The sequence below is a fragment of the Ipomoea triloba genome, chromosome 4 (genome assembly GCF_003576645.1).
Source record: "Ipomoea triloba cultivar NCNSP0323 chromosome 4, ASM357664v1".
NCBI lineage: Eukaryota > Viridiplantae > Streptophyta > Magnoliopsida > Solanales > Convolvulaceae > Ipomoea > Ipomoea triloba.
In genome coordinates this window covers 11,557,999-11,570,498 of record NC_044919.1, presented here as the reverse complement: position 1 = coordinate 11,570,498, position 12,500 = coordinate 11,557,999, and the positions used below count along the sequence as shown (strand labels likewise).

Here is a 12,500-nt window from a genome sequence, read left to right as displayed (position 1 = left end):
ACGGTTACCCAGAGCCAGGAATCTCCTCCTCTGTCTTGACTCTTTTCTCCTTCAATTCTTCCGGCGTCTCACTCTTACCCGCGCGATTCCCATTGGAGTGTCGCCCCGCCCCAATTCACTTCAATTTCATCAAACATTCAAACGAAACACAAAAGGAATTAATTAATTAATTAATTAATTTGTCGATCATCGTAAATGGCTTCGTCGGAGATTGCCCAAACGGACGTGGAGGGGATCGACGGAATTCGCATGACGTGGAACGCCTGGCCGCGCACCAAGGTGGAGGCTAGCAAGTGCGTGATCCCAATCGCGGCTTCGATCCACCTGATCCGACCCAACCCGGACCTCCTCACGCTCCAGTACGCGCCGCTCAGCTGCAAGACGTGCGCCGCCGTGTTCAACCCTTACGCCCGGGTGGACTTCCAGGCGCTCATTTGGATCTGTCCTTTCTGCTTCCAGCGCAACAACTTCCCCCACCACTACTCCACCATTTCCGAGACCAACGCCCCCGCCGAGCTCTACCCCCAATTCAGCACCATTCAGTACCTTCTCCCTCAAAACCCTAGCGCCAATTCCCCTGTCGCCTCCCAGCCCGTTTTCCTGTTCGTGCTTGATACGTGCATGCTGGAGGAGGAGTTAGGTTTCGCGAAATCCGCATTGAAACGCGCGATTGGATTGCTGCCTGATAATGCCATGGTGGGGTTTATATCGTACGGGACTCAGGTGCAGGTGCACGAGCTCGGCTTTTCGGATATGGCTAAGGTTTACCTATTCCAGGGATCAAAGGAACTGTCTAAAGATCAGGTTTTGGAGCAGCTGGCGCTTGGTAGCACTGGCGGGAGGCGAACTGCTGCTGGTGGGCCCATTGGGGTCCCCTCTCCTGGCATAACAAGATTCTTGCTGCCTGCCTCAGAATGTGAATACACTCTGGACTCGGTATGTTTCAACTGGAAAAAACGGATGTTTATGCTCTGTAATTCTAGGATTGTGTTATTCTTTCTGATTTTTTGCAATGGTTTTAATTATTTTTGTAGTTGTTAGATGAGTTGGTTACAGATATGTGGCCAGTGCCTCCAGGAAATCGGGCACTACGGTGTACTGGTGCAGCTTTGAGTGTGGCTTCGGGCTTGCTCAGTGCTTGTTTGGCTGGTGCTGGTGCTCGAATTGTTGCCTTAGTGGGAGGTCCATGCACAGAAGGGCCAGGAGCGGTGAGTCTTTCTTTCTTTCACCAATAAAGTCATGAGAATATTTATTCTAGTGGGCAGGAGAAAGTAAAGCCTGAGGTGGAATAGATTTTATAGATCCAATCCTTACTTTCTATAAAAGGTAACAGTATTACTGTTATCCAGTTGAGTGTCTACCTGATCAATCTCTTTGGGATATGATTAATGCTGCTCACTGCTTATGAAGCTACTGCCAAAGCTAAGAATGCTTATTTAAAGTGAAAGAAGATTGATTATTTAGTGCTTGAACAAACAGGTTTTTGTTTTTATTTTTATATTTTTTTAATAAATTGAATTGACCTATTTAATGGGTGTTAGAAGATTAAGAGTGATTACATGAATCCAAACTGAGTTTCGCTTACAAACTGGATTGGTTTTCTAATTTTTATTCCTCACTCGATTGATGTATGGATCACACATCTCTAGCTTCTGATCATCTCCTTCATGGCTTTGTTATTGACAGTGACTCCCCTGTTCACGATTGACTGTGAGCATTTGTTTTCCCACAGTGATTAAATTTATACTCTGTAGTTGATTACCTACCTTCTGTTTTCCTTTGCTGCTCAAGAACGACATCTGCACAAATTCTTTAAAATGTGCTTATTGTTGTATTTTGCTTACAAATTCTAGTTTCTCTATTTATGATTCTCTGTAACTTCCTCATTTCTTTTTGTCTAGATTGTATCAAAAGATTTATCAGATCCAGTTCGGTCTCACAAGGATATAGATAAGGATGCAGCACCGTATTACAAAAAGGCACTCCATTTCTACCAGGAACTTACAAAGCAGCTGGTCAGTCAGGGTCATGTGTTGGACATTTTTGCATCAGCACTTGATCAGGTTTTCCTTGACCCGCCCTTTTACTAGGTTAATTATTTATATTCTCATTATTTTCCATAAATCTTGAGTAGCTTATGAGAATGCAAGATTGCAAGTACACAGTCAACGGATATAGTCTTGTCTTCTTTTAGCTTATACTATTCTGTGAGTGCATTCAAGTGAACTGCTCTTCTGACACCTAGTTTTAATTGATTTGTCATAATATAATCTTTTCCCTTGGTCATTCGTTGTTTAGTTTTTATTTTTTTGTCCTTTAATTGCCATGCCCTTTTATTTTTATATTCTTTCATTATTTGACTCAACTATCCCAGAATTAACCAACTTTGATACAGAGTAGCATTTAGAGTCATTTTATTATAAGAAATGAATTTTAATTTTTAAAATCTTTTGGCAAGACAAGTTGTAAGTCCATCAGCAATCCCTAAAAAGACCTTTCCATTTTGCTTAAATTAGACTTGATATTGGTCAAACACAGAATTCATTAAAGGTGGAAAGAAAATTATTTGTAGTGTGATGGATATAACACACTATGTATGAAAAAAAAAAAAAAAAAAAAAAAAAACACTGACACACTGTAAAAAGTAAAATAAATTAAAAATTCAAGCTGGCTTTAAGCTGCAGGCTTCTATATGTTGTGTTTTCACTCAGGATATCTCCATGTTAAAGTAGCATGCTCCTGCAACATGGAACCTGATCTGGTTTTATGCACAGAGTAATATTGGTTTTTGCCTTACCTTTATTTATCAAATTATACACACACACAAGCACACTTAATGGTTTTTACCACTCTCTTTATATCGTTTTTGATGGTAGAGGTGATATTTGTTTTTGGGAAGTTGGAAATGCTCATTGTGCTTACTTTGACCTTTCCTTTTGTCATCCTAGCAAGCCATGTTCTGATTTGTAGGTTTTGGTGACACTAGAAATTCATGCTAACCATGCATTCTAGACATATAAAAGTATAAGAGTTGCTTGCCTAGCTCCTGTACAGGGACAAGCAAAGTACAAACATCTACTGTAATAAAAAACTTCCATGGTCACTATCTTTGCATTGTTGGCATATTTATGCCGAAATGTTACCATGGGTGATTAAATTGCTGTAGCATGGTCCATATTAGTAAACCCATGGCAACTGGCCACTGGTCACCACTTAATTAACTAGTGAGTCCCCACCCCTACTGGGTGGTTGATCTATTTATAGAAAAAGTCATGCAGAACTTCCCCCCTTAATGTTTTTGGATAACCAGTTCTAGTTGAATTTAAAGTCCGAGGTAATTTGTGTTAGATACTTTAGTGTAATTCTAACATATGGAACTGATGTTTTGAGTTTTGACTATAAGTCCCTTTATAAATTTAATGTCATTTTCATTATACGGTTCTGAAGGTAACAAATTAATCCGCTGACATTTCATTACAATTGCTTTGAGTCCTATGCTTAAGTAGATTCTAGCACTTTAGTAGGTCCTTTTGTATCCGTCTAGGGTAACATCCCCCCCCCCCCCCCCCCCCCCCTGTATTCCAAAAAAAAAAAAGTAGATTCTAGCACTTTTATTTTATTTTTCCTGAAACATATTTTCTCCCTTGTTTGATGTACACATGCACTTGCATACAAAAAGTCACCTGATATATCAATATGCTTATAAATAAGTTACCTTTATGTCTATTCTTATGCATTTTTTATTCCTCCCAAAAATTTCAGCCAGCCTAACACTGTTTAAAGTTATAGGTTGGGGTTGCTGAGATGAAAGTAGCTATTGAAAAAACTGGAGGACTGGTAGTTCTAGCAGAAAGTTTTGGTCATCCTGTTTTCAAGGATTCATTTAAGCGTGTATTTGACAATGGTGTACAGTCTCTTGGTCTCTCGTTTAAGTGAGTATCTTGACATGATCTAATTAACTTTTCTATTTTCCAACACCAAGAGTGATTTCAGAAATTTGATTGGCACTAGTTTATATTGTTAAAAGATTTAAAAGTGTTATATTCTTGTTTTCCTTAACTAATGAAATTTTTTTGAGAAATTTAGGGATTGAAATGTTGGCTTTAATATAAGAGGCAAGCCATGAATTAAAGCTAAAATATAGAGTTCATATAAACAGAAATGTGGAGTAGGTTGACATCTTGGTTATGACATTCAAATTTACCATATCTATTTGGAAGATCATGGATATCAGTTCAAGTATGTGAATTAGACAATTAGCGCAAAAACTAAAAATTAGGTAAGCAATTCATTGTATTGCCTAAAGAAAGTGACTCAAGTTCACATTTGGGTATATTTTGTTTGACATATTTGCTATCATTGGTGGACTAATGACAATTTTTTATTGGTAGCAATATTCATCTACTCCTGTTATATATAACCCATTTGAAGTTCTAACACATCTATTTCATCCAGTGGTAGACTTGAGATCAACTGCTCAAAGGATATTAAAGTCCAAGGGATCATTGGGCCATGCACAACTTTAGAAAAGGTAAGCTTATCTAGTGCTTATGAACTTATCTTCACTAGCTACTGGAAATTAGATAGTAATGTTTTTTCGTCTAAGGCAAAACTTTAGTGAACTTTAGTGTAATTACCTATTAGGAAAATGATTACCGTTAAGCAGGTTGATATCAATGTCTGAATATTGACAGAAAGGACCTGCTGTTGCCAACACGGTTATTGGGGAGGGGAATACAATAGCTTGGAAGATATGTGGTCTCGACAAAACTACTTGCTTCACTGTTTTCTTTGATATCTCATCAAGTGAAAAACCAGACCCTTCTGGTGGTACAAATTCGCAATTGTACATACAATTTCTTACAAGGTACTATTTTGATTAGTAAACTCATCCATCTTTTTAGTGCCTGCATGCCTAATGAGAATTTTTTTTTTTGTTGAAATAGTTTTCGACATCAGTTTAAATTTTCTGCTATTGACATATTTTACTTTCTGTTTATGTATCAGTTTTCTGCTTTACCTATATATGCTGAAAGGTTTTGTAGAATGCAGGTGACTAATGCATCTTGACATGAGTTAAATGCAGTTATCAGAGCTCTGATGGCCAAACAAAACTACGAGTTACAACCATAAGTAGAAGATGGGTTGATACTACAGTGAACTCCGAGGTGTGGAGTTGAAGTTTAGCTTTACTTTTTCCATCTGTGTATGAAAGAAATTCATATCCCTCTCCTGTAAGAATAGTTGAACCCCCTCCCCTAATCCTCTCCCTTTTCCTCTCCAACCATTTTCTTTATCCATATGCCAGTCTGTTATTAGATGCTTTATGAGGAGGCAACAGTTACTGGTAAATGTTCATTTCGTTGCTGAAGAATTAATGAAAATTCTGAGACATCTCCCTCTCCCCAAAATGCTCTTCTTTCTTTGGAGATAGTAGAGTCAAATGCTGTTTTTTGTTTTTTGTTTTTTGTTTTTTTTTGTTTTTGTTTTTGTTTTTGTTTTTTAATTTGATATCTTCCAGTACTAGTAGCAGTCTAGCAGAAGAACTTTATCCCCCTCTTCCCAAAGTGCTGTTTTCTCTTGGATATCTGCCATTTAACCAAGCAGTAGATGGGTATAACCCTTCTGAATTTAGCTAATGCATACTTTTGTGATTGCCTTTATGAGATATTGAGAAATGCACTATTTCGTTCTACTTCATATGCACATTATGAATTTTGTGGAGAGAAAATGTGTAGAGGGTTATGCTGAGGTACTATCCTTTTGTTTTTGTCGGAATTGATACAAGGTTTTGATTAGACCATTACTCCCTCTTCTCAAAGTGTTATTTTCTTTTGGATATCTGCCATTTAAACTACTAGTAGATCTGTTGAACTCTTCCTGAATTTAACTAATGCATACTTTTTTTATTGCCTTCATGAGATATTGAGAAATGCTCTATTTCTTTCCACTATACATGCACATTCTGAATTTTGTGGAGAGAAAATGTCTACAGGCTTATGCTGAAGTACTAGCCTTTTGTTTTTGTAGGAATTGGTACAAGGTTTTGATCAAGAAACTGCTGCTGTGGTTATGGCTAGATTGGCTTCCTACAAAATGGAGATGGAGGTATGATCATTGTTTATTTACATAACTAACTTGAAAAAATGAACATTATCCATTGGATTCCCCTTCAAGTCCTTGTATTTGACTTCTTTCTGCATTTCTTTTTGCAGGTTACATCTGTTTGATTTTGTCATACTTAGATAGTTTTACAGCTTTTAGATTCGCTCCCCAAGGAAGCCTTATTAATTAGACCTTCTTTTCAGGAAGGTTTTGATGCAACAAGGTGGCTAGACCGGAATCTGATTCGTCTGTGTTCTAAATTTGGTGACTATCGCAAGGATGACCCTACATCATTCACATTAAATCCTTGTTTCTCCTTGTTCCCTCAGTTCATGTTTCATTTGCGGAGATCTCAATTTTTGCAAGTAATCTGACTTGATATAATCATTCTTTTTCTTTTCTTTTCCTTTCGATGAATTTCTATGATATACAACTTAAATTTATAATATGGCATTACTCATCATTGCATGTCTGTACAATAGGTTTTCAATAACAGTCCTGACGAGACAGCTTATTTCCGCATGTTGCTGAATCGAGAGAACATAAGCAATGCTGCTGTCATGATTCAACCAACGCTAACATCATTTTCATTTAATTCACCGCCTTTTCCAGCTTTGTTGGATGTGGCCTCAATTGCAGCTGATCGCATCCTCTTGTTGGATTCTTATTTCAGTACAGTTATATTCCATGGAATGACAATAGCTCAATGGAGAAATATGGGCTACCACAAGCAACCAGAACACGAGGTATGCAGTCATAAATTTGTCTTTATGTTTCGTGTGTGTACATTCAACTGTCAGGTCACTATGATAATTACTTCTGTTGGTTTATTCTAGTGTCTTGCAGTTTGCACTCAGATACATTTTGCCTTGCATGTAAATTAAACTGTAAGGTTGTCATGATAATTACTTGGTTTGAGATTCTAATGTTAAAGTGCTTGTCCATTTACGCGCACAAATGCTTTGTTAACTTGAGAATGTGGTGGAATTTTCTTCATCCTCAAAGAGGTTCCATGCAAACCCCCACCCCTCTTCTCTTGGCAGGCCTTTTAACTTTAGCTCTACTTTGATGTGGTATTAGACTTTAGCCAATGCATCGATGTCAATGTCTTAATACTTTATATTTCTTTCCCAGGCATTTGCACAATTACTGCAAGCTCCACATGATGAGGCCCAGTCACTAATTCAAGAGCGGTTTCCTATTCCGAGATTAGTGGTGTGTGATCAGCATGGCTCCCAGGTAATAGTTACAGTCTAAGTGAGCTTCCCAATGATTTCCTTTTCGAGTTGTTTTTGCAATTAGTGTAAATGTGGCATTTACTAACTGTGGAGTAGGATAATTCATATATCTCCTCCACTTTTGGCGATGCAATGATTGCTAATTTTTCTGAATCAACAATTTTTGCATTCGTAATGGAACCATTGCCATCGCTATAGCAACTGAAGTCTCAAATCCCATTGTTCCCTTTTATAAAAAGATGGAGTAGTAAATAAGTTCTTGATTTCTAGAATAATTAATGCATGGCTCACCATACTTTTAGAATCTGCATGCATTCTCTAACTGATTGACATCTTAATCTCGCATCCATGTTACTTAATAAGGAAGAAGGGAGGTAAGTTGTGTTTTAGCTTGCGTTCTAGTTTTCTATCTCAAAGTTATTGCCAACAGATTGATTAAGCATTTAAGCCATCCCCAATTATCAGCTTTAGCACAGATATTGAGATGAAATGTTTCTTAATTGTTTTGGTCTCTGTCATGTAAAGTGAACCGGCTACAACAGATGACCTCAAAGGTTGAAATTGGGTCAGATAAAAGATTGAAGCCTAGGTTTGTAGATTTGTAGCTCCCTGATGAACAATGGCTCTGCATATATGGACCGTGATTGCTTATGCATGTGTGTGTGTGTGTGTGTGTGTGTGTGTGTGTGTATGGAACATAATTATGTTTTTTGCAATGTTCAACAGGCAAGGTTTTTGTTGGCAAAGCTGAATCCATCGGCCACATACAACAGTGCACATGATATGTCAGCCGGAACAGATGTCATCTTTACTGATGATGTGAGTCTTCAAGTATTCTTCGAACATCTTCAGCGGCTAGCAGTTCAATCTTCGTAAGCAGAGATAAAGAGATCGATCTTGCACCGTCATCATGTCAGTTTGTTTTGTAAAATCCTAGTGAGTTCTCATCATCTCCCCTACAAGCCAGCTTTTTATTCTCTACAGAACTCACTCTCAGCCATTCATATGATAAAACTCATAAAAGAGGTCAGATCCAAAATTATATAGACTATAGGACATCATTAACATTCTTCAGAGGTTTAGGAACATATACTCGCTTCCTTTGAAAAATAAGGAGCAGAGGTGATATAGTTGATTCGAGTTTTTGGAAAGAAGAGCGGGGTTCACCCAAAGAACGTTGAAATGAGAAGATAGCGTTTTTTTTGTCCTTTTCTTTTTGTTTCTATTTTGGTAGCAGTGAAGTGATTACTTAGTATCAATTTTGTATTGAATTTGATTATTTGAATATATTTTAGCTCAGTGGCAAAAGGGCTTGCAGGTCAGGATATCTTGGATCGGTTGTTTAAATTTTTTGCATCTTTTGTATATTATTTATAAAGGAACATCTATACAGGCATACAGCCCCTCTCTATATGACCACATATCTTGTGGTGTTTTATTTGCAGTTTGCATCTGGACCAAAAATAATGCAGAGTATCCATTAGCTATAGTTTAACCAATTATAAACAATGGCAATAACGAATAGCACTCGTGTATCTACTAGATCATGGTCCAAAATGACATTATTTCTTTTAGGGTGTGTTTGGAAAGCAGGAAAATGACTTCTGGAAAATGTTTTCTGGAAAATGAGTCATTTTTCCGGAAAACAGTTTGATTTCCCGTGTTTGGTTGCATTCTGGAAAACTGTCTTTGACTCTGTTTGGCAGAGCTTATTTAGGAGCTTATAGCTTATTTTAAGCTACTAATAAGCTATAAGCTCTGTTTGGTGATGTTCCTAAAATAAGCTAGTAGCTTAAAATAAGAGCTTATTTTTGAACGCTACTTAAGGTAGCGTTTCAAAATAAGCTAGTAGCTTCCTAACTTTTTTTCCATTTTTAACCTTATTATTTTAAAGAAATGACATCCTTTACCCTTTCCAATTAAAACCTTTTTGGCTAAACCTTTTTGGCTTTTTCTCTTCAATATGTTTGGTTGTAATTTCAATTTGACATTTGTGTTTGAACATTAATTTTTGTATGAACTAATCTTATGAATTATAAACATTTTGTTTTACTTTATATGTTTTCAAATATATGTTCTTACTTTATATTTTATTAAATATATTGATTTCACTATTTTATATTTTAATATATAAACAAACCTATTTAAATTTAAAATTATTCAAATTGTATGAATATGCCCTTTTTAGTCTTTTTACATTTATCAGCTTATCAAAAAGCTAATTTTACCAAACACTTTTAAGCATAACAGCTAGTTTAACAGCTCTTCATATTTCAGCTTCGAGCTTATAGCTTTTCAGTTTTCAGCTACTTTTCAGCTTTCAGCTACTTTTCAGCTAGGTTTGCCAAACATAGCCTTTGTGTATTTGGCTCATTTTCCGGAAAATGAGTAGAAATGTACATTTATATATTTTTATTATTTTATTTAAAATATAAAGATATATAAACTAATAATATTTATTATAAATAAAATAAATAAATAACTAAATAAAGTAATAATAATTAAAAAAAAAAGAATAAAGAAGAAAACATGCATCGCTGCTCTGGTTTCCGGCGGAAACCAGTCCGCCGGACTGAGAGAGGATTCGCCGGACTCGATACTGGGCATCCATCCCATTTTCCTTTGGGACGGAAAATGACTTTCGCCCAAATTTGGCGGAAGTCATTTTCCGCCAAAATGGCTTTGTTTTCCCCAGTCAACGGAAATCATTTTCCGTTGACTGGGTTTTCCCATGCTTGCCAAACACCCAAAGCCTGGAAAATGATTTTCGGAAATCATTTTCCGGGCTTCCAAACACACCCTTAATGGAAAAAAGGGCCACCGTTATGGTAAACTAATTACTGTGTAGTAAATACAATGGGGTAGTTTAAGTGACAAATGAGTTCTCTTTGTGGAAAAGAGTTTCGGGAGAACCTGAGTTCGATTCCCACAAGTGACGATATGGTAGGAGAAATACCCTATAGAATTACCAAAACAAAAGAATTGTTGTGTAGTGCAATTTAAAATGACGATATGGTAGGAGAAATACCCTATAGAATTACCAAAACAAAAGAATTGTTGTATAGTGCAATTTAAAATGTATATATATATATATATAAAGTAAATATTTTATTCCTAGTATTACATTTAATTTTATAAGTATGACATTTTCATGTTGATCTGATTCGACTCAACAAAGATTCGAAACAGTCTCATATACAGACTAAATTACCTTAAAAATAATGTTTTTACATAGACAGTAAAACTTTAAACATGAATATTGATTATAAATGATAAAAATAATCTCATAAAAAAGATTTTACTAATAAAATTTGATAATTATATAACAAGGGTTAAAATTACAACATAATAAATAATTAACAGACTAAATAAGGATCAAAATTTTAAAAGTGAAATAATTCAGGGCTAAAAACGTGGTTTTCCCTATAAATTTTTTAGTTCAATTTTCTGTGATCGAGGAGAGAGACAAAGAACTCCAATTGATTGATTATTGGATTAAGGGCCTCAACTCAATATTTATTACTGTACAGTCACTACGGTGTACATTCTTGATTCTTCGGCGACTTTGGCACCTCACTTTCTCTCTGAATAGAAGCTTCGCAGTAGTGGCGACCGATTCTCCTCCCCTAAACGCACACACACTACAATCGAAATGCAACAAGCTACTGTGACCGCGGCGCTTCCGACTGTTTCGTCGCCGCCGCCGCCGCCGGAATCCAATAGCTCGACGACAGACGCACCGCCCAAGCAGGTGGCCATGGCCCTGGAGCGGCTAGGGCAGGCCGGTCGACTGATCGCTGACATCAGACTCGGGGCGGACCGCCTCCTCGAAGCCCTATTCGTGGCCGCTCACCCTCAGCACTCAGCCAAACCAGCGAATTTGATCCTCAAAGAAGAAGCCTCCATGCGCCAACACCTGCAAGACCTCCGCACCATTGGTATCTAACTCGCTCACTAGCTTTGCCTTTCAGATCTATCTTTTTCTTTTTCTTTTTTTTTCGATTTCAATTTACTTGCTATTCTATCAATTTAAATATTTTTGCACCCTATATTATATTTCTTGGACTTCAATTGAACTGTTATGCATTGCTCTGCTTTTCCATAGTCCATACACATGCATGCTGTAATGGTTGCTTAGTTTAGTATATACTCAAATGCTACAGCTTCAAAGAGGATGGTATATAGCATGTCTTCACCTATATAAGCCACAGCTAAAGTTGGAAATATATAAGAGCTTGAATACCAGTTGTATAAGGGCAAGAGAGGTATAGTACTTTTGAACTAATAAAGGTACTAAAAAAACAAAAAGAACAACTACTTAACTCAGGAGCTAAGATTTTATTGAAAAGCTAAAATACAAGTGTAAAGGTTTTGTGAAATCTTGAGAGATGTTAATGGCTGAAAGAATTGGAAACTAATCCACCTCATTGAAATGGGATGTATATTCTTTTTTGCATTTTCCAATGCCTATATTTAATATTGTCTAGATACGCTTGCAAGCAGTGAATATTGTCTTTCTAATAAGTGCCCAGTGTGATTATGTTGATAAAATTTTGATTTGGCAGTATGTTAATAAGTTGATTAACGCTGAAACAAGAATTCATAAATTCAGACCTCAACCACTGGCACTTAAGCAATTTTCAGCATTTGTTTTAGGGAAATTCTTTCTGTTAAGTCTCTCTTTGGAAGATGTCAGACATTTAGTGGGCAATTAATTACACGTGAAATTTCTATAGCAAATTTTTTAATTTTGAGTTACGATACATCTTGCAAGGAAATGATCAGTTGTGTGCAATGTTTAAAAAGGCAGTTTTGAGGCGCGCCTCAAAGTGAGGCGTAAGGGAAAGGTACTGAGGCGTACGCCTCTTAGGCTGAAGTAGAGGCGTACACCTCAGCTGGATGAGGCGTTCGCCTTTCATGCACCTCAACATGTTTTTGAGGCGCAGCAGGCGAAGTCCATCTAATTAGAGTAGTATTAGAAGAAAAACAAATTGATCTGGGAAGAAACCGACTTGTGAAGACCGAAGAACTCGTGACACGCTACTGTGAAGTCTGACCTCCAGGTGACGACGGCGACCTCCCAGCTCCGACGGGCAATGGCGAACTACCAGGTACACCTTTTTCTCTTTTCGTTGTTTTTTTTTTTTTTTTTTTTCT

The 12,500-nt window shown here is 36.9% G+C and overlaps 2 protein-coding genes across 3 annotated transcripts in view; both read left to right on the top strand.

Annotated features, from left to right (window-relative positions):
• LOC116016654 (protein transport protein SEC23) overlaps positions 1-8,739 on the top strand; it is an 8,763-nt gene extending 24 nt beyond the window's left edge. Inside the window, exons 1-12 of the mRNA XM_031257010.1 lie at positions 1-936; positions 1,035-1,208; positions 1,902-2,063; positions 3,790-3,932; positions 4,456-4,531; positions 4,695-4,867; positions 5,087-5,168; positions 6,031-6,108; positions 6,309-6,470; positions 6,588-6,851; positions 7,240-7,344; positions 8,070-8,739. The exon at positions 1-936 is cut by the window's left edge and continues 24 nt beyond it. Of these exons, the coding sequence (XP_031112870.1) occupies positions 196-936; positions 1,035-1,208; positions 1,902-2,063; positions 3,790-3,932; positions 4,456-4,531; positions 4,695-4,867; positions 5,087-5,168; positions 6,031-6,108; positions 6,309-6,470; positions 6,588-6,851; positions 7,240-7,344; positions 8,070-8,219 (2,310 nt within the window). The 5' untranslated portion in view covers positions 1-195 and the 3' untranslated portion in view covers positions 8,220-8,739. The remainder of the gene's footprint in view (positions 937-1,034; positions 1,209-1,901; positions 2,064-3,789; positions 3,933-4,455; positions 4,532-4,694; positions 4,868-5,086; positions 5,169-6,030; positions 6,109-6,308; positions 6,471-6,587; positions 6,852-7,239; positions 7,345-8,069) is intronic.
• Positions 8,740-10,809: 2,070 nt separating this feature from the next.
• The window catches only part of LOC116016953 (mediator of RNA polymerase II transcription subunit 27), a 6,721-nt gene continuing 5,030 nt past the window's right edge, over positions 10,810-12,500 (top strand). For both annotated transcript variants that reach the window (XM_031257431.1, XM_031257432.1), the window contains exon 1: positions 10,810-11,281. In XM_031257431.1, coding sequence (XP_031113291.1) covers positions 10,996-11,281 — 286 coding nt within the window. In that variant the 5' untranslated portion in view covers positions 10,810-10,995. The remainder of the gene's footprint in view (positions 11,282-12,500) is intronic.